Genomic DNA, 18259 nt, shown 5'->3' on the forward strand with positions numbered 1-18259 from the left:
GCCAGACCCAACAATGCAGAAGACCTGAAGGCCACTATCAGAGCAACCTGGGCTCTCATAACAACTGAGCAGTGCCACAGACTGATCGACTCCATGCCACGCCGCATTGCTGCAGTTATTCAGGCAAAAGGAGCCTTAACTAAGTATTGAGTGCTGTACATGCTCACACTTTTCATGTTCATACTTTTCAGTTGGCCAAGATTTCTAAAAATCCTTTCTTTGTATTGGTCTTAAGTAATATTCAAATTTTATGAGATACTGAAATTGAGATTTTCCTTAGTTGTCTGTTATAATCATCAAAATAAAAAAAATAAAAAACATTTAAAATATATCAATCTGTGTGTAATGAATTAATATAATATACAAGTATCACTTTTTGAATAGAATTAGTGAAATACATCAACTTTTTGATGATATTCTAATTATATGACCAGCACCTGTAAATGTAACGAATTATTATTATTACTATTAATACAGTAAAAACCCATAATATTATGAAAAGTAATTGCAATTACTCCAGTCTTCAGTGTCACATGATCCTTCAGAAATAATTCTAATGATTTTTGCTGCTCAAGAAACATTATTATTAACATCATCAATGTTGAAAACAGTTGTGCTGCTTAATATTTTGGTGCAAACAACGATACTTTTTTCATGATTCTCTGATAAATAGAAATTGAATTCACTTTCACTTTTGATCAATTTACTGCATCCTTTCTGAATATATTATATGATATTATATGATATTATTAAATATAACCCAGATTACCACTTAATCACCTTTCCAATATCTCTTCAGATGCAGTCTCTTCGTCTCCTCAGTCAAAACCAGCCGTCTCAGATCTTTCTCAGCATGGGTGACAACATGCGGCCGACCCAGACACTGCACCAACGCTGTATCCGCACCAACATCAACTTCAGTCAGAGACGGGACTGTCCTAACAACCGTGTGCTGAGGCCGCAATACAGAGGTCTGTGTCACACTCCACATCAATTGCAGGCTCTGTGTCGTAAACATGCTGCTGCATGCATGCGCCGTTCAATAAAACTGAGCACTCTAAATAGGCACTTACGATCATTGCTCTTGTAACAGATGGAAATTAAACATTTGTCTTTGTGAATAAGCGTTATGCTTCACAAAGAAAGTTATCTGACAGCACATTCTCTGCTTCTCTTTTCAGTGAATGAATGGCTCCTGAAATAAAGGCTTGACGTGTCCAACGGACAGTGGAAGATGGGATACATACTCTTCAATAAAAAATATATGAAATTACTTTTATACTTGTTTACATGTTTATAACACTATATATGTATATCAAAGACATTGAAAACCATTTCAGTCAGACAGGACTTGTTCTCAGTGACACTGGCTCTTCGGCTCACTCTAGAAGAACTGTTGTCTGCTCTTGTTTTTTTGCACCCGGACTGCAGGTGCATTCAAGACTCATTGCAGCGAATGAAAAAATACCTTTGCTCTATGCACAGGGAGTGAAACTTTACTTTGACACCAGGCAAACAAAAGGATCTCAAGCCTATATCTTGGTCTATTTGGAGCATGTTGCCTTCTCTACGTAAGTGTTTACAGTGCTACATGAATTGAGTTATATCTGCCCAATAAATCTTTGAGGTGGTGAATATTTCTCTTTACTTTTTTAATGACATTTTTGAATCTGGCGTATCACAGAGCTGCAACGTTGATGCTAATGGATTGCCAGTCAAAATAAAGCATAATCGAGTCTGAATATTGGTGATTTATAAAATACGTTGACATGGTGCTCAGAAGGGAAGGTTTCAGTCATGTTATGTAATGGATTTAATGAACATTTAGTGACAAAATATGTAATAATTAAGTGTGTAACAGAGAACAGACCAATCTGGCAGATTTAGTAACAAAACCCGCCTTATTTTGTTGGCTTTAATGAAATAAGCATTGCATTTTCAAATGTCTTATTTTCCATACTATGGTTCATCTTTAAATATAATCTTTATGTACATTTTGCAGTAAATATAAATGTATATTCTAAACTGTGAGATTATACGTCATGCCAATCAGTGCTTATTTACACTTAAGATTCAGTTATGTGATATCTATGTCTCAATCATAAATGTACAAATATGAGAAATTTAAAAGAGAATAAAATGTTAAAATTGGTCAAATTGTTTTTACTGCTAAAAACCTGCCGTTTTTGCTGATATATGCACCGTTGTTCAAAAGTTTGGGGTTGGTAAAATACTTTAATGTTCTTGAAAGAAGTTTCTTATGCTCACTAAGGTTACATTTCTTTGATAAAAAAATATGTTTAAAAAACATAATATTGTGAAATATTGTAATGATTTAAAATTCCTGTTTTTTTATTTATTAATGTGATGGCAAAGGATCATCATCCTTCAGAAATAATTCTAAAATGCTGATTAAGTGTTCAAACATTGCTTCTTAATATTCAGGGTTCTTTGTTGACTAAAGTTCACAAGAACATAATTTATTTAAAATAGAAATCTTTTGTAACCTTATAATAACTGAATACTGCCACTTTAGATCAATGTTATGTAATGCATCATTGCTGAATACAACACGTATTCATTTCCTAGTCCTCCTGACCCCAAACTTTTGAACAGTACTAAACTGGGAAGTTTTGTTTGTTATATCAGTCTAAACTGGGCAGATTTTGGTGCTAAATCAAACATAATAGGCAGTTTTTGAGCCCACAATTCTCTCTCCTCCTGGCGTCTGGTGGTCAGACTTCGTCGAGTATTAGATTGTGGCCACTAGAGGGCAGAAATGTGCTGGAAAATCAGGTCAGATGCAGCTCAAAATGTGTCACATCCTGGCGGAGCTCCATTGAGGGAACAAAGAAGCTGGGGTGAGTGTTCGTTAACGTTGTGCGTTTTATTACAAATTACTGGTTTCAGCTAACAACTTATTATCTGTGGTGTAATATAACAAACATGCCTGTTTTAAAATGCAGTTTTTATACGTATCACGATTTTCATATCTTAAACGTTTGTCGGACTTTAGTTTTAACCCGCTAGCTAATGCTGTTTCTATAACACCGGGTTGTGTTTACAAATTATCAAAGATTAAGAGAATTTTTGAAAAAGCTATACACAATCCAAATAACGCTAAATACATTTTCTTCCTGAAATGCGAATATGAATTTGTTTTTCATATGACATTTTACTGTTATGCTATTCAGCTAGCGTTAGCCAGTTTCATTCATTGTTTTTCGTGTTAGCATCTCCACCGTTCGTGTGTTCATGTCCTCGGGATGCTTCTAGCCCGCCAAGTACAACACCTTTACGTTACATTTCGTGTGAATAACCTTTATTTTCCTTCCTTGTAGCTGTTATTGTATTACGTTCATCAATAAATAAACCTCTTGGCGAGCTGCAAGCCCACTCGCCTCATTGTGTGCGCCATTTATCCTCATCCAGTACAGGCCTGAGGTCCATAAACTCATTTTATTTAATTCCTATTAAATCCACCTCTTTATACACACGCTCACACACAGACAGAGTGGGCTGTTCAATCAAACAATGTCTTCGAATTTCACATTTAAGCCAGGTGGGTGCATTGTTGTTTTAAACCAAACATATTTAATCAAAAAGCAGGTTGAAATGATGTTTGCAGCACGAGCAAGTTGATCATGTTTTTGCACACATTGAAAGCATGCCTATTCGTCTAATAAGTTTTTGCCCTATTGCAGAACCAAATGATGGGGATAGCCTGATATCCTCAATCCTACAAACAAGATGTCAAGTAAGAGAACATTTCAATTGATTGGTTAAAGCCCACCCATCTTTATCAGATCTTCAGAAATGACTTTATTAAAGATGCTTCAACATTTCTTTATTTGGTATTACAGCTTTCTCTAAATAAAGTGTAAATATGGGTGTGCTTATCTTATAGATGTAATCGACAATAACATTTGTGGTGCAATTCGCACATTGAACTAATGCAGATGTGACGAATAAGTAGGCTTTACCACTGGTGAATAACTTTTAATTAATTTCAATGAAGTCAATTAATTTTTTTCCCCTGCCTTCTCTTCCTCTAACAGAGCGGCCACCCTATACCCCTGCCCCCACCCCAGCCCCCACAACGGTAAGTATCCAGAACATGCCAATCATCCATATGGCCCCTCCCCTCCATCACCCAAACCAATACCTTAGGTTCCTAAGAGATGAGAGGATTGTGGGAAGGTCACAGTATCACAAGGGGTGGCTTTTATTATTTTTGTGCACAGAAAATGCTCTGTCAATCCGTAAGTTGCTGAGGATACCACTTACTTTAGACTCCAAAAGCAGTATTTAAAAATAATAATTAATAACCATTAGGGCTGCCTGATATTGTAAAAAATGACGAATATTTTATTTTCTGCAATTTTATAAATTGCTATATGAATATTTTTGCTTGTTGACTTAAAAAAATTTTTTTGATTAATTCTTTCTATGACAATAATAATAATTATTATTGTGATTTAATAAATATTTTGTATTGTGAAAATACTGTCATGGTGTAAAATAGAAAAGTATTAGAATAATGATATAGTATAAATTTCAATACTACTAGTTATGTCTTAATTTCTACATTTTTAAATGTCAAACCGTCAAGCTTTTAATTTGTTGTTTTTCTGGCAAATAAATATGCGCTGGGGGTTTCCGAGTGAAGCGTGGCACTGTTCATTTACACACGTGCAGCTCATGATTCTCTCTCTCAGAGCGGCTCAGCGTTAGCACAGTATAAACAGTGCTGTGCTCTGTTCTGAAACTTACAGTGCACATATTTAATTAAATCGCTGCCTTTACAATTTAATAATTGCACTAAGCCATATCACAATGTCGATTTTATATGTACTGTATATATATATCGTGGAGCCCTAATGACTGTCTAGACTCGTGAAAAGTTATTCATTAAACACTACGTTTGGAGCATAAAGTGTGCGAGCCTCCTCTTGTGCTTTGAGGCTTTCGCATATTTAATCGTTGTACATTAAAATAGTCACTGAGAACCATTAACAGTAATTTAGCATTGATGCGTTGCTCCACGTGCATCCTTGGAAAACTTGAATCCCGTGTGGTTGAAATATTTGATCCGCTGTTAATTACATTTAGTGTCCCAGAACTGTTATTCCTGAAAGGTTAGAAAGCCATTATTCAGATTGTACGCCACCATGAGATTTGGCTCAAATACTCCTGATCTGAATCCTTAAAATTATCAAAGCCCTTTTGAACGTCACTGCGTCCAGCAACCACCACCACCACCCATAGTGCCTGTGGCTTTGCTACAAATGGATGTAGAGTAATGGCAGGGTTGTGCTGCTATCAAAGATTGCTGCTTTTTGCATGTTTTATGCAAATCATGACAGAAAACGAAAGCAGGTTCTCCTTTTCATTTTTTTTGTCCCTTCCTCCCTTGTTTGTGTCATTTCTCATTCGTGTTTTGTCTCATTTGTCTCCATCAGCAAATGCCCACCACCCCTGGGTTTGTGGGGTACAACCCATACAGCCATCTGGCCTACAACAACTACAGGCTGGGAGGGAACCCCGGCGGGAACAACAGGGTAATGGTTCGACCGGTGCCAACTAGGGCCCTAGCGACAGCCGAGGGACTAAAAGCCCAGACGAGAGGACACTAAAGCTAACTTACATGGCCTGAATATGAAATAGTGAAATGCTTTGCTCTTACACTGTACAGACTCTGTACAGTTTCATAGAGTTGAAGGTGTCTGTCGGGTAGTAGAGTCGAGTCTTGGGTAGTTGTGTAGCTCTTAACTAGTAGCTTCCATAATCCTCATGCTTCTGTCAAGCAGTCACTCTCTGTAATGTCTGGATGGGTGTGATTGACGCAGAATGAGTTGTGGCTTCAGAGTGATTGCTTCTCAGAACTGTTCCCCCTCTCCCCTGTCGGCCATCCTATCACTTCATCATGCACGAGAGCCAACGGCCGTCCGCTCGCATGGCTTTAGATGCCCGTGCCAAACTCCGCAACGTGGCATGACTTCTTAGCAAGCTTGAGGCATTTTAGCTGTTGGCTGGTTTCATCCAAACCTCTGCAGAATAATTTTTCGGCTGTAAAAGTTGCTTTGTGTCCAAAAGAGCGTAATGCATGGCCTTGTCGGCGTAATGTTAACGTGCTGTATTTCGTTTTCCGTTCAGGTACGTCTCCCGCTCCCTTTGCGAAGCGCTTCATGTCGTCATTGTTTCTTTCAGTTGTGCTTTCTGCCTCCTGTCCCTTTCTCTCCATAGTGCTCCATTATGACAGTTCTATGTTTTCTGTGATGACCACGTGTGCCCTTTGAGATCTCTAATGCCCCGTGTGGGCCTTTTTCCCTTTCCCACAGAACTCCTCAGGGATCACCGTTCCTAAGCCGCCCAAACCGCCCGACAAGCCGCTGATGCCCTACATGCGGTATAGCCGGAAGGTAAGCAGGAAGGTAAGACACCCACGGTGTCTGCTTTTACTGCTTGTAAATTGAGGAGAGCGCTTCTGCGATCATCTCGAAGGCTGAGGGGCAGTCAGTGGCCTGACTCTGCCCCTTCAGATGGTAGAGCCCAACATCGCTTCATTGCTTTCTTCTGTTCAACAAGGCTGGGAAGCTGACATCTTTTCTGATCTACTCATTTGAGACTATAAGCTCTGCTCCATTTCCTTTCTGTTGTGAGCAAAGTGTTTTAAATTAAGAACAAAAAGCAGTTAGGGCTTTCAGTGCTGCTTAAATCTATAATAGATACTTCAAAATCTAAACGACATGTTCAGATCAATTACTCTTATTTTTCTCTCCTGCTCTGCATTCATCCTTTAATTTTGGACAGAAAGGTAGACAAAAATTGGTGCACTTTCTCTCTATCCTTTTGGGAAAATGCAACCCTCTCCGTCCCGGAACCCAGACCGCTCCGTGTCGACGCTTTACTGACACTTGTCTTTCATAGGTTTGGGACCAAGTTAAAGCCTCTAATCCTGACCTGAAGCTATGGGAGATTGGCAAGATCATCGGCGGCATGTGGAGGGACCTCACTGATGAGGAAAAACAGGACTATTTAAATGAATACGAGGCTGAGAAGGTTTGTTCCTGGCCTTTTTGCCCTAACTTTGAGATTTATTTGATAACGATTCCTGGGAAATCGTTACAGGCACTTAGCAATTTCTTTCCCCGCAGATCGAGTACAATGACTCTTTGAAAGCCTACCACAACTCTCCAGCTTACCTGGCGTACGTCAACGCTAAGAACCGCGCTGAAGCTGCTCTAGAAGAAGAGAGTCGGCAGAGACAGTCGCGCCTAGACAAGGGCGAACCCTATATGAGCATCCAGCCCGCTGAGGACCCTGATGGTGAGATTGACGTCTTGATGGCACAGTGATTTATGTGAATATTGCTGAGACTGTCCTCTCAGTTTGAATTGTATATTTTTAAACTATGCTGTGTGCTTTGTTAAAGTTGCTATTATTTTTCGGGCTGTCTCTAATGATTACTTTGGTAATCAAGCAATCAGATTTTTAATTTTTTGGTAATAAAAATAGACCAATGGTGAACAATAGTCTCGAAAATGACTTAAAATGCATAAAATAACAATAAGGCAATTATAATTTGTTCAAATAACGTATCAAAAGCAAGTAATCATATTGAACATCACTGCTAAAATACATAATGTAATCTATATAATATTAAGTCAACTAGCGCTGGGTGATATGTCCTAAAAAAAAATCCAGATTTTTTCACACATAATCAGATTTACAATTTTTTTTTCTCTCCTACTTAAAATCCATCTGCAGATGACAAACAAAATAAAGTTATAACTTGTTTTGAACAATTTATTTATGTAAAATATTTGCGGCTTGGAAGCACCTACCTGGGGTCCAAAACTTTCAGCATGTGAATAAACCCTGGCTATTCCACAGTATATATGGGCACCATATCTTTTGCTATATACAATATACATATCAAAGGTTTATGAATTGATGTGCAGATAAAATTAACTTTTATTAACAACACTAATGTGCAAAAAAATATAGGGAAAATTTCAGTATTCGGCTCTTATTAAATATAGGTTACCATTGTTATTTTATAGTATCACACTGATGTGACCAACAGCTTCAATGATTATCAAAGGAGCGCTCTTACTTGTTTTCTTGGTAATTTAGTCACAATGTGTTCAAAAAAGTTTAGTTTTTCATGAGACTGTGTCTTCCTACTTTTGTCCATATATCAGGGAGTGGAAATGGCTAATAGGTCAATAAGTGTTCCTCTGCCACCATCTACTGGTTATAGTGGTCAGTTAATGTGTTTTTAGGGCGTTTTCACACCTACCTTGTTTGGTCCGGATTTTCGGACTTTTCAGTTTGGTCCGAATAAAAATTGCAGGTGTGAAACCTCCCCCGTACCACGGTCCGGACCAAACAGACGAAATTTGGTCCGACGAAAAGAGGTAGTCTCGGTCCGGATCAAACTGAACAAATGTTCGGTTCGTTTCTAGTGTGAAAGCATTTTCTGTATGGTTCGGACTTTCAGACCATTTACAGGAAGTTCCTGTTTATGTTTAAATATTATAACGTTATTTTTAAATTCAATCTAGGCTACATTGATTATGAAAAGTGAAAATATGCGCAATATGTCAGTAGACAGAAAGTCAGAAATAATTTTGAACGAAATTTTGTATGATTTTGCTTAGAAAGCATTTCTTTAATGGGAATTTCGTTTTGTATAAATTGTGTCTTAATTTTAATCAAAGTTTAATCAGATAATTGCCTGGATTTAATAAATAAGAAGCAAATAGTCTATAGCAGACAATAATCACGGGAGCGATCACATGCTTTACACATGAACTGGAGCGGGTCTCAAATAAACCGAAACTCAGCAGGCAACTTGCCTCACAAACATGAGAAATATGTGTATATAAAGCTTGAAATGTCCACTTTTAAGCGTAACGAATAAAAAAATTGTCAAGCAATGCGCACTGTTCAATAGTGGCAACGATATGCGACCGTTCATTCAACTTGTCAAAGACGCTGACGTCAGACGCACGTCCTTTTACAAACCAATCAATGTCCAGATGCCGCCCACATCGATGATGACGAGTGGACGCAAGTGCGTCATGTAAAGTTCTTTAGTCCGCTCGCATGATTGCAATGTGAAACCAAACCAAAACTAACCGAATATATAAAAAGTATCAAAACATGAACTTCGGTTCGGACCTTGGTGCGGACTTTCAGGTGTGAAAACGCCCTTAAATAAGTGCTTGTTTGCTAGCCTAGAAATCTAGACGCACCCTAGCGGCAGCAAATCTAATTTGCAGCCAGTTTATTAACTCTCTGTTGGCTTCCCAGCTGGAAAAACCAAACTCTGGTCAGGCCAATCACATTGTGTTTAGAGTCAGTGGGCAGGCTTAACATAATGACGGCAGAGTTGCCGCGGTTTCGCGTGCTACTTGTAAACAAAGAAGCTGGCGAACAGCGGTCTTTCGAATTGGCTTTGGCCACGACTCTGGAAGTCTTGGAGTTAAGCTTTTCTTTGAGAAAAGAACAGAACAGCACTGAAGTCATTCTTAACAAAGGAAGATGTGTTCGGAGTTTTGCCGACTGGATACGGTGAAAGTTTATTCTATCAACTAGCTCCGCTTCACCTTCTTCGGTGCTCTGGTTGGTTGTAGCGCTATCCTATTGCGTGCAGAGGGAATTTGAAAGACAACCGTTTATCCCGCCCCTCGGATTGAGCCCTGCCAATGGTGAGTTCCCAAACTCAACATCTTGATGTGGTTCTGGCTTGTCAGGCTACTTGTCTGCCACAAAGTGGTGTACACGTTTAAAATAAAACTAAAAAAACATTCGACTATTCTTTCACAATACCCCTTTACACTTTTAGTTTTACAAATCATCGCATTAAAAAAATAACATTAAAATTTGATAATAATATTTAGAGCTTTGAAGTGCTGGATAAAGTGTGAAGCTCTTGAAAAATGCTTGAATTTCAATCTCAAAAGGTTGAACGAACCCTTAGATGAATAATGACAACATTATATCCATGAGGCGTTACTACAGTAAATCATGATGAATGTTGGTGATTTGGGACTGAAACCCCTGATCTTCGCTCATGTTGTCTAAACGTTTCTCCTGTTTTCCACATCAGCGCTGTTTGATCTGATAACTGTGGTTTATAACCAAATTCTGTGCCAAACGCTTCCACTAGATCTAGCAGTAGCCATGTTATTAATTCTGTGGTGAATTTAAATGCTTTTTCACTGGATCTCCCAGCGCTGTGTAGTACAGGGTTTTTCCTGCATTGAAATTTTGGCGGCCGCCAAAATTAATTTTTGTTCCGCCAAAGCCTAATTTGATGAGTTACTGTGATTTATGAGTGATGTAGAATAGATGACTCCTGCGCTTGTAACTGAGTGATAGAGAGCGCGATCAGAGCTCCTCCCATGTGCGCACTCTCTGGGTCTTCAAAACAAGCACCGTCTTAGCTCGCTCATATTTCACATATTAATCAAAAGGTTGGAAGACCGAATCAATGTTGTACATGACCCATTCGGACATTTTTTTTTTTTCCTTGAATTACCGCTGGCTGTGAATTGCGCTCAAAAAACGTTGACTTCTCTTCTCTGACCAGCTGACATAAAACATACTTTCAGTAAACGGGAAATTATATCCAGTTATGAAGTGTTTTCTGTGTGTTCTTTCGCGATGTTCTAATAGACGGGATTCACACACAACGCATCTGCTAATGTCCGATTCGCAACCAAATGACTCCTTTGAACCAAATCATTTTAACGACTGGTTAAAACATCGGATCTGCCCAACACTGAACCCACGAATCAGTTTAATAATTTACTCAGAACCAGGGCTCTGAACCGGTTCAAGGAACGAAAACCGGAAACGAACAATTTTAAGAGGAACAAAAACGAAATCAAAATCAATTTGAATCGTTCTGAACAGAAACGTTAATTTGAAATGGCCATTAACCGGTTAATAACGTTATTTTATCGTTTTTTTAATATTTTAATTTGGCAGTGACCAATCATGAATTGAGTAGTACAGCATGTGACGTTGACGGATCAAGCGTGAGTGAAATGCCCGCGCACCATCATCTATGAATCTACCGGTACGCAAGTCAGTGTAGAGCGCGCATTTTCATGCCTCAAGTACATTTCTTTGCCTGCTGAGGTCTACATTGAATGTGCAGGTATTGGAGGACATTCTTTTTCGAACGTTTAAATAAGCAGTACGGACTTTAAGCTCAAATAGACTGATTTCGGCTAGTTTATGGATTCCGTTTAAGCCTATCCAAGTAGGTTAGCATCTATCAAACATTTTTCCTATAGTCTTTCAGATTGCCAATAGAGAACAGGTCAATGTTTTCTATATAGACGGTTGATGCTTCGTATTAAATGGTATGTTATATTGCATTAAATGATCAAGCTTTATTAGCTGACTGAATTTGATTATGTGATGCAAGGACGTGTTGCGCAGTGTTTGCTTTGAAATTACCAGTTGACGGTGCATTAAAAGAGCAATGGTTATCCAGTTTATTTATTCTTTATTCATGCAATTTTTAAAACAAGTCGTGTTGAAAAAAAGTTATGTACAAAGAATGTTATCACTCTTCTGAAAAGAATTAGGCATAAGAGGGCCACTTTCGATTGTCTAACGCTCCATTAAAACAGGTCCGCTGTTTATGCTTTGTAATTAATGCATGTATTTCTGTTGTGGTTTTAAAAATGTTATGAAATAAATATTTAAGTTTAATTACCATGCTTATTATTATTATTATTATTATTATTATTATTATTATTAATATTATTATTGAGTGAAAAATAAGTCTATATACATATTTGTATAGGCTAAATTAAAATGACGTTTATTAACCAGTATTTTTTCAAATCAAACAGTTTTCGGAACAGTAATGTTTATTGAGGAACGCAAAAACGGAAACGCTATAATATCGATTCTTTTCGGAGTAAACCGATTGATATTTTTTTCCGTTTTTAAGCCCTGCTCAGAACACCTCTGAAATGAGAACACAAGTGTGCTTACCCAATTTAGCAAGAGTGGTTAGTAAGAATTAGTTTAAATTATCCACAGTAGGCCTATGTCATCTTGTTTCTGTTGACAATGTGTAGTAAATTAAATGGCCTAAAATCATTTATAGACTGGAGTGAGATGAAACCAGAACAAAGTTGTTGTTAACTAGCTGATAATTTTATTAAATTGTATATGGCTGAAAATTGGTCTTTGTTCATTTTTAATGCTACTTTTTAATATTGATATGATTATATACTAAAACAATTATCTGTTAATAGTGTAAAAAAGGGGGAACAAAATAAATTGATGTAAGAGATCATACATAATGAGATATCAAAATAAGATGAGCAAAATTACTAACCGTTTCTTTGCATTTTAAAAATGTATCGTCAGTATTACGCTCGCAGATCACGTGGGTAGGGTACTTTTTACTGTGTGTGTATGTGTGTGAGTGGATGGCCATGTCTGTCAGCCAACACCGAAGACCATTTTTGACCCAGGAAAAACCCTGTAGTAACTGTGTCACGTGATCGAGATTGGCCCGTGTGTGAGCTCACGCTGCGCTGTCCGGGCAGCTCAAATGAATAGCGCGGTTACGTTCAAACATCAAACACACTTTGCAGCGGGGTATTGTTTGTTCTGCGACTGACGGCGAAAAACTGAACCAATTACGAATGACACTGTTTGTCATAAGATGACACTGTCCTGTCCGCGCCAAATCAGGGGCGGCAATTGCTTGAATGGTGGGTTCATTATTATTCTCAATGGAAAAACAACAACTAATCCTTTGCAGGTTCCCAATTAGAATTTCGCTTTGAAACCGAATCTTCCACAAATTCTTACAACAGTAAAAGTGACTGCCCCTCTGATACAATCTAGTAAAACGCCACATTCACATGCTAATTATGATTTATTTACAGTCGAATTCAATTCTTTTTCTCTCCTGTATGTCGAATTTTCATCCTACTTTTTGTAGGATACATTCCTGTCATTTCAGGCTGTATTACCAACTGAATTTATACTCCAGTTAAAATGGGCCGTTATAATGGCATAACATGTCATTAAAAAACTCTTGCCGTCCAAGGCCCATATTCATAAAGATTCTAATAGTCCTCTCAGAAAACTCCTAATTTAGCTTAAAAACTTTTACGTAGGAGTCTTAGCTTAAGAGCTATTCGGGACCGATCTGAGAGCAACTCTGAGCAAGGAAAATACGAAAACTTTTATCTTCGTGAAGAGGCGGGGTTGACCCCGTTGCTACGTATGACACCGTCTTTTGAAGACTGTGATTGGCTGGTTGTCCAAAAAGGGGAAAAATGGAGTGCTTTTAAGTATAGGGTCTATTCTAAGCCTTCACTTTGAAATCACAAGCGCAAATTGTCCTATTTTACCGTTTTCTCTCACTCACACACACACACACACACACACACAGACATTATGTATATAAATCCTTTCATTATTTACCATGCTGTTAATTTTCTATAAGGTATTTGATTGGCTTAGAATTATAAACATTGTTCCACTCTTTCCAATTACACTGATTGCTGGCATGTCTCATGATCCCTGCACGATCTAATCTATAGCGTCTTAAGTCACTGTCATCCATTGTCTGCAACACATTTCTTCTCCCTCTTCCTCTTTCTGCCATTTTCTCTGCTGCTAAAGAAACTCTTAAGCCTCTTAAAAATCCTTGTCCGTGCTCCTAACAAATTTGATCTTAAGACCTCTTTTAAGGGTTAAGATGCTTTGTTAATTACTTTTTTCTTTACTAGGATTTTTTAGTTAATATTAAGAGTAAACGCCCACATTTCTAAGAATTTTCTTAGAATTTTGTCACTAGGAGCTACTCTTTGCATTAAGATTCTTTATGAATACGGGCCCAAGAGTTTTAAATGGTAGAGCCATTCAGATTTTCTTTTACAGATAATACTTTACTGAGAAAAGTACCATCCAAATGGGCCTAAAGTTTAAAAGGATGTTCTGAAACTCTTGCACTAAAGTCGTTCCCTATTGATTGATCCAAATATGAAATGTCTCTTAGACTATGACGACGGTTTCTCCATGAAGCATACAGCAGCAGCTCGTTTCCAGAGGAACCACCGGCTCATCAGCGACATCCTGAGTGAGGTCGTGGTGCCTGATGTTCGCTCAGTGGTGACCACCGCTCGCATGCAAGTCCTCAAACGTCAAGTCCAGTCCCTCATGGTGCACCAGGTAGGTCGGGCATGCTAAAGACATCAAACACAAGACTGCTACTCACCTGATTTAATCATCCTGGTTTTATTTTGCTTCTAAACAGAGGAAGCTTGAAGCAGAGCTGCTTCAAATCGAGGACCGACATCAGGATAAGAAGAGGAGGTTCCTGGAGAGCACGGACTCCTTCAATACTGAGCTCAAACGGGTGTGAAATTCCGTTTGATCGGTGAACTAATAGCCCTTCTGTTTAGCCTGAGCTCAAATGCCAAACGCACTGTCAGTGATTGATGTGCAGTTTGTGTTTTGGTTATTTAGCTGTGCAGTCTGAAAGTGGAGGTGGACATGGAAAAGCTGGCAGCCGAAATGGCGGCCGCAGAGGAGGCGGCTCGCCGGAGGGCGGAGGAGAGAGAGCGGGAAGCTGCAGAGCAGGTGGAGAAAGCTGCTCAAGAAGAGCAACAGCCAGCCGGGGTCCAGGCCAATGCCAACACAGAACAAACCTCCACCAGCGAGACCAAGGATGAAGACAAGTCCACCCCGATGGAGACGGGTAAGAACTGCACCATTCTTTTCTCTAACTTTAAATATAGAACAAAAATAAAAGATGTTTGACTGACCTTTGTGGTATCTGTCCTGCAGAAACTCTGGCTGAAGCTTCTGAAGGATCTCAGGAGGCTGAGCAAGGCACCCCGGCTGCAGCGGGAGAGAAACCAGCCCAGCCTGAGCCTGCAGAGGGCGCTACAGATGAGGGCACCAGCGACAGCACCGCTCCTTCTGAAAGCAGCTCCGGACCCCCAGCGGAACCCCAGGCCTCAGATAACACTCCTGAGGAGCGGGTGCCCACCCAGACACAATAACCCCACCCTCTTAATCTACGTGTTCATTAACCAAGTCTCACTTCACTCTGTGTAGAGTCATATGTCCTTTAGGATGTGTCATTTAATCCTATGACCTGCCAGTACAGTGAGTGAGAACAGTGAAGATTTTTACTTTTTCCCCATAATATTCCACAATGAAATGTTTTGTAAGGACAGCAGAATCTTAATTGGCTTTCCACTTCTTTACTTGATCTGACACACTGACCCTCATGTGACAAGCCCACTTGAGTACTTTAGAGCTTCTTGGCCATTACAAAAGCTGTTTTATCATTCTAAAGTGGAAGTAACTTGGGCAAATGTTGAATAAAATGTGACGCTTGCATCCTACAGTCACCAAATGCTTGTTTTTATCTACCTGTGGCAAATATTTTATGGTATATGTTTGTTTCATCCTTTCATAGTTTAAGTAGTCTGTGGATTTTTTTTTTGTGCTATCTTTTTTCTCTCATCCTTGCTCTTTTTTTTTTTTGCCATGCTAACAGTCATGATTTTCCAGATTGACCGCACATAGCGGAGGGACATTGTTCTGTTGGTATCTTCATGAAATGGTATTACATTAAGCCTCTGGATTATTGTTTTGTATTGTTGGAAGGTATTCCCTCAATAAAGTGATTTCTATGTCTGTTTTAAACATCTGCTCCCTTTTGTCTGCTGGTTTATGGTTTTGGCAATTGGTTGTTGTGTTCAGGTTTTAAAGCCAATGTTTTTTTTTATTATCACTTAGATTTTAATATTTTTAAAAGCAGAATACTGGTTCAGGTCTCTGGTTAGGTTGTGTGCAATGTAATTCACAGTATTTCAACCGCTGCTACAAATGCTGCTTTTCATGTTTCATATATCACTTTAAAGTGTTAGTTCACCCAAAAATGAGAATTCTGTCAACGATTACTTACCCTCATGTCGTTCAACCCCCTTAAGACCTCCGTTCATCTTCGGAACACAAATGAAGATATTTTAGTTGAAATCCGATGGCTCAGAAAGGCCTCCATTGGCACAATACACTGTACACGTTCAAGACCCTTAAAAGGTACTAAAGACGTCATTACAAAGTCCATCTCACTACAGTGGTTCTACAATAACTTTATAAAGCGACGGGAATAGTTTTTGTGCGCAAAAAAAACTAAATAACGACATAGTATAGTACGTATATAGTGATGACAGATTTCAAAACAATGCATCGTGAAGCTTTGAAGCGTTGTGAGTCGATTCAGCAGTTTGAATCGCCAAAGTCACGTGATTTCAGCAGTTTGACACGCGATCCGAATCATGATTCGACTCGCTGATTCAAAACCCTTTGAAGCTTCATGATGCATTGTTTTGAAATCGGTCATCACTATACAAGTCAGTATTTAGTTTTTTTTTGCGCACAAAAACTATTCTCGTCGCTTCATAAAGTTATTGTAGAACTACTGTAGTGAGATGGACTTTGTAACAACGTAATTAGAACCTTTAATGGGTCTTGAGAGTGTAAAGAACATTGTGCCAATGGAGGCCTTTCTGAGCCATCAGATTTCAACTTAATATCTAAATTTGTGTTCTGAAGATGAACGGAGGTCTTACGGGTATCGAACGACATGAGAGTAAGTAATTAATGACAGAATTTTCATTTTTGGGTGAACTAACCCTTTAAGTGAAGTTTTCCAGATTTTGTACCGACTAATTGATATACAAAGTGTTTGAAATCAAAATCTAATTCAAAACCCTTCTAACGTAACCCCCTCTTTAGCTAAATCTATTTAAAAGCAGTAATATATATATATTTTTTATTCAGTGAAAAAGCATACCTTTACATTTGTTCCAGACACCTGTATTGTCTGATTTTCGGTTTAGGTTTTGTATTATTGTATCTATTTTTCAGAGGAAAGTTGCATCCATTTTAAATGCTGACCATGAAGACATTTGAAGACAAGTACTGTAACGAACACATAATATATCTGAACGAACAATTCCAAATTGCCTTGTTCTTTGGAGATTTTGCGTGTGCTCTTCATCTAGAAGAACAAAAATCCCAAGTGTATTAAAGGATCTGATCAACCTATATTTATCATTATGTAAAGGCATCCCCATAGCAACCATAGGAAGAAAGACACTCATTATTATTCCATTTAACTCCAAAGCGTCACAGAGAGGCAGAGATCAGGCTCTAGAAAAGGTTACAAGACATTTTTAGGAACAATAGGCCTGTATCAATGAAAAATATAATTTTCAATTATGTAAACTAGTGCAGTAATGTGCTAGTGTAGGTAAAGCACAATCGTTTAAACTGAAAAATTCAGTCATTTACACGCCCTCATGTCGTTCCAAATGTGTATGACTTTCTTCTGTGGAACATAGGAAGAACAATTTTGGAGATGACTGACTTTCATTGACCCCAGCCATTTCTTAAATTATCTTATTTTATGTTATACAAAAACTCATTCCGTTTTGTAACAACGTGAGGGTGAGTAAATATATCAGGATTTTGCATTTTTAAGTGCCCTGTACCTTTAGGAGCATATGTTTAACAAATATTCCAACAGTAGGTGGCGGTATTTTATCTTGTTGAATTTTGTTCTGCTGACAAAAACATGAAAGATTTTGCAATGATGGATGTGCTTGAAAATCAAATACATTTTACAAAGAAACTACATCAATAGGTGTATTAGGTTCCAGTCTTGAAGAACCTCTCTCACATAATGCACAAACTCACAAAGAAGACTGCAAATCTCAGGATTTCAGCGCATGTAGGCATGATGTGTGTGCGTGGGCGGCTGCCAGCGAAAAGCGTAGTGGGCGCAGAGCAGGTAAGCTGCTCTAGATGCTGTTAGCTTGTGGGCATCACTACTCACAGGTGATCTCTGTGACCTTAAACACTATATCTCCCGTACAACCATTAAACTACGCAGTTCTAGGTAGCATTTCTGCCCATTTCACATGCGGTTGTGCATTTAACGGTTTCCCCTGACTGCTTTAACACAGGAAAAGACAGTGTCAACTAAGAGGAAATAACGTAGACTTCACAACACAGAACCTCATAACAGCTCTAGAAGCTCAAATAAGCTATTTTAACTCCAACAGATGAATTTTACAACATCACTTCAAATATTTTAAAACAGATTTAAAGAGTAAAAGCACTCAAAAATGTTGTTTCAAACTCCAGTCAATTTTTTTCTTCTTCCAAGGGACATAAAAGA

At 38.5% G+C, this 18259-nt stretch overlaps 2 protein-coding genes across 10 annotated transcripts in view; both read left to right on the forward strand.

Annotated features, from left to right (window-relative positions):
- ca10b (carbonic anhydrase Xb) overlaps positions 1-2151 on the forward strand; it is a 34475-nt gene extending 32324 nt beyond the window's left edge. Inside the window, exons 8-9 of the mRNA XM_079823571.1 lie at positions 800-971; positions 1182-2151. Coding sequence (XP_079679697.1) covers positions 800-971; positions 1182-1204 — 195 coding nt within the window. The 3' untranslated portion in view covers positions 1205-2151. The remainder of the gene's footprint in view (positions 1-799; positions 972-1181) is intronic.
- A 642-nt stretch (positions 2152-2793) lies between these two features.
- Positions 2794-15717, forward strand: smarce1 (SWI/SNF related BAF chromatin remodeling complex subunit E1). Of its 9 annotated transcripts, none has more exons than XM_079835460.1 (11): positions 2795-2861; positions 3705-3757; positions 4059-4102; positions 5463-5561; positions 6342-6434; positions 6931-7062; positions 7158-7329; positions 14057-14229; positions 14315-14416; positions 14527-14758; positions 14848-15717. In XM_079835460.1, exons 2-11 carry the CDS (start codon positions 3751-3753, stop codon positions 15063-15065), a joined length of 1272 nt encoding a protein of 423 aa, XP_079691586.1. In that variant the 5' UTR covers positions 2795-2861; positions 3705-3750; the 3' UTR covers positions 15066-15717. The 9 variants fall into 9 exon arrangements, with proteins under 9 accessions (XP_079691587.1, XP_079691589.1, XP_079691593.1 ...); XM_079835462.1 differs by having other exon boundaries at positions 6342-6422; XM_079835464.1 differs by having other exon boundaries at positions 2839-3562; positions 6342-6422.
- Positions 15718-18259: the final 2542 nt, after the last annotated feature.

Source organism: Gobio gobio (genome assembly GCF_949357685.1).
Source record: "Gobio gobio genome assembly, chromosome: 1".
NCBI lineage: Eukaryota > Metazoa > Chordata > Actinopteri > Cypriniformes > Gobionidae > Gobio > Gobio gobio.

Coding starts and splice junctions, on each gene's coding strand:
- smarce1 (XM_079835461.1), top strand. Junction 4,103..5,462: donor CCACCCCAGCCCCCACAACG/GTAAGTATCCAG, acceptor TGTCTCCATCAG/CAAATGCCCACCACCCCTGG. Junction 5,562..6,341: donor ACCCCGGCGGGAACAACAGG/GTAATGGTTCGA, acceptor CCTTTCCCACAG/AACTCCTCAGGGATCACCGT.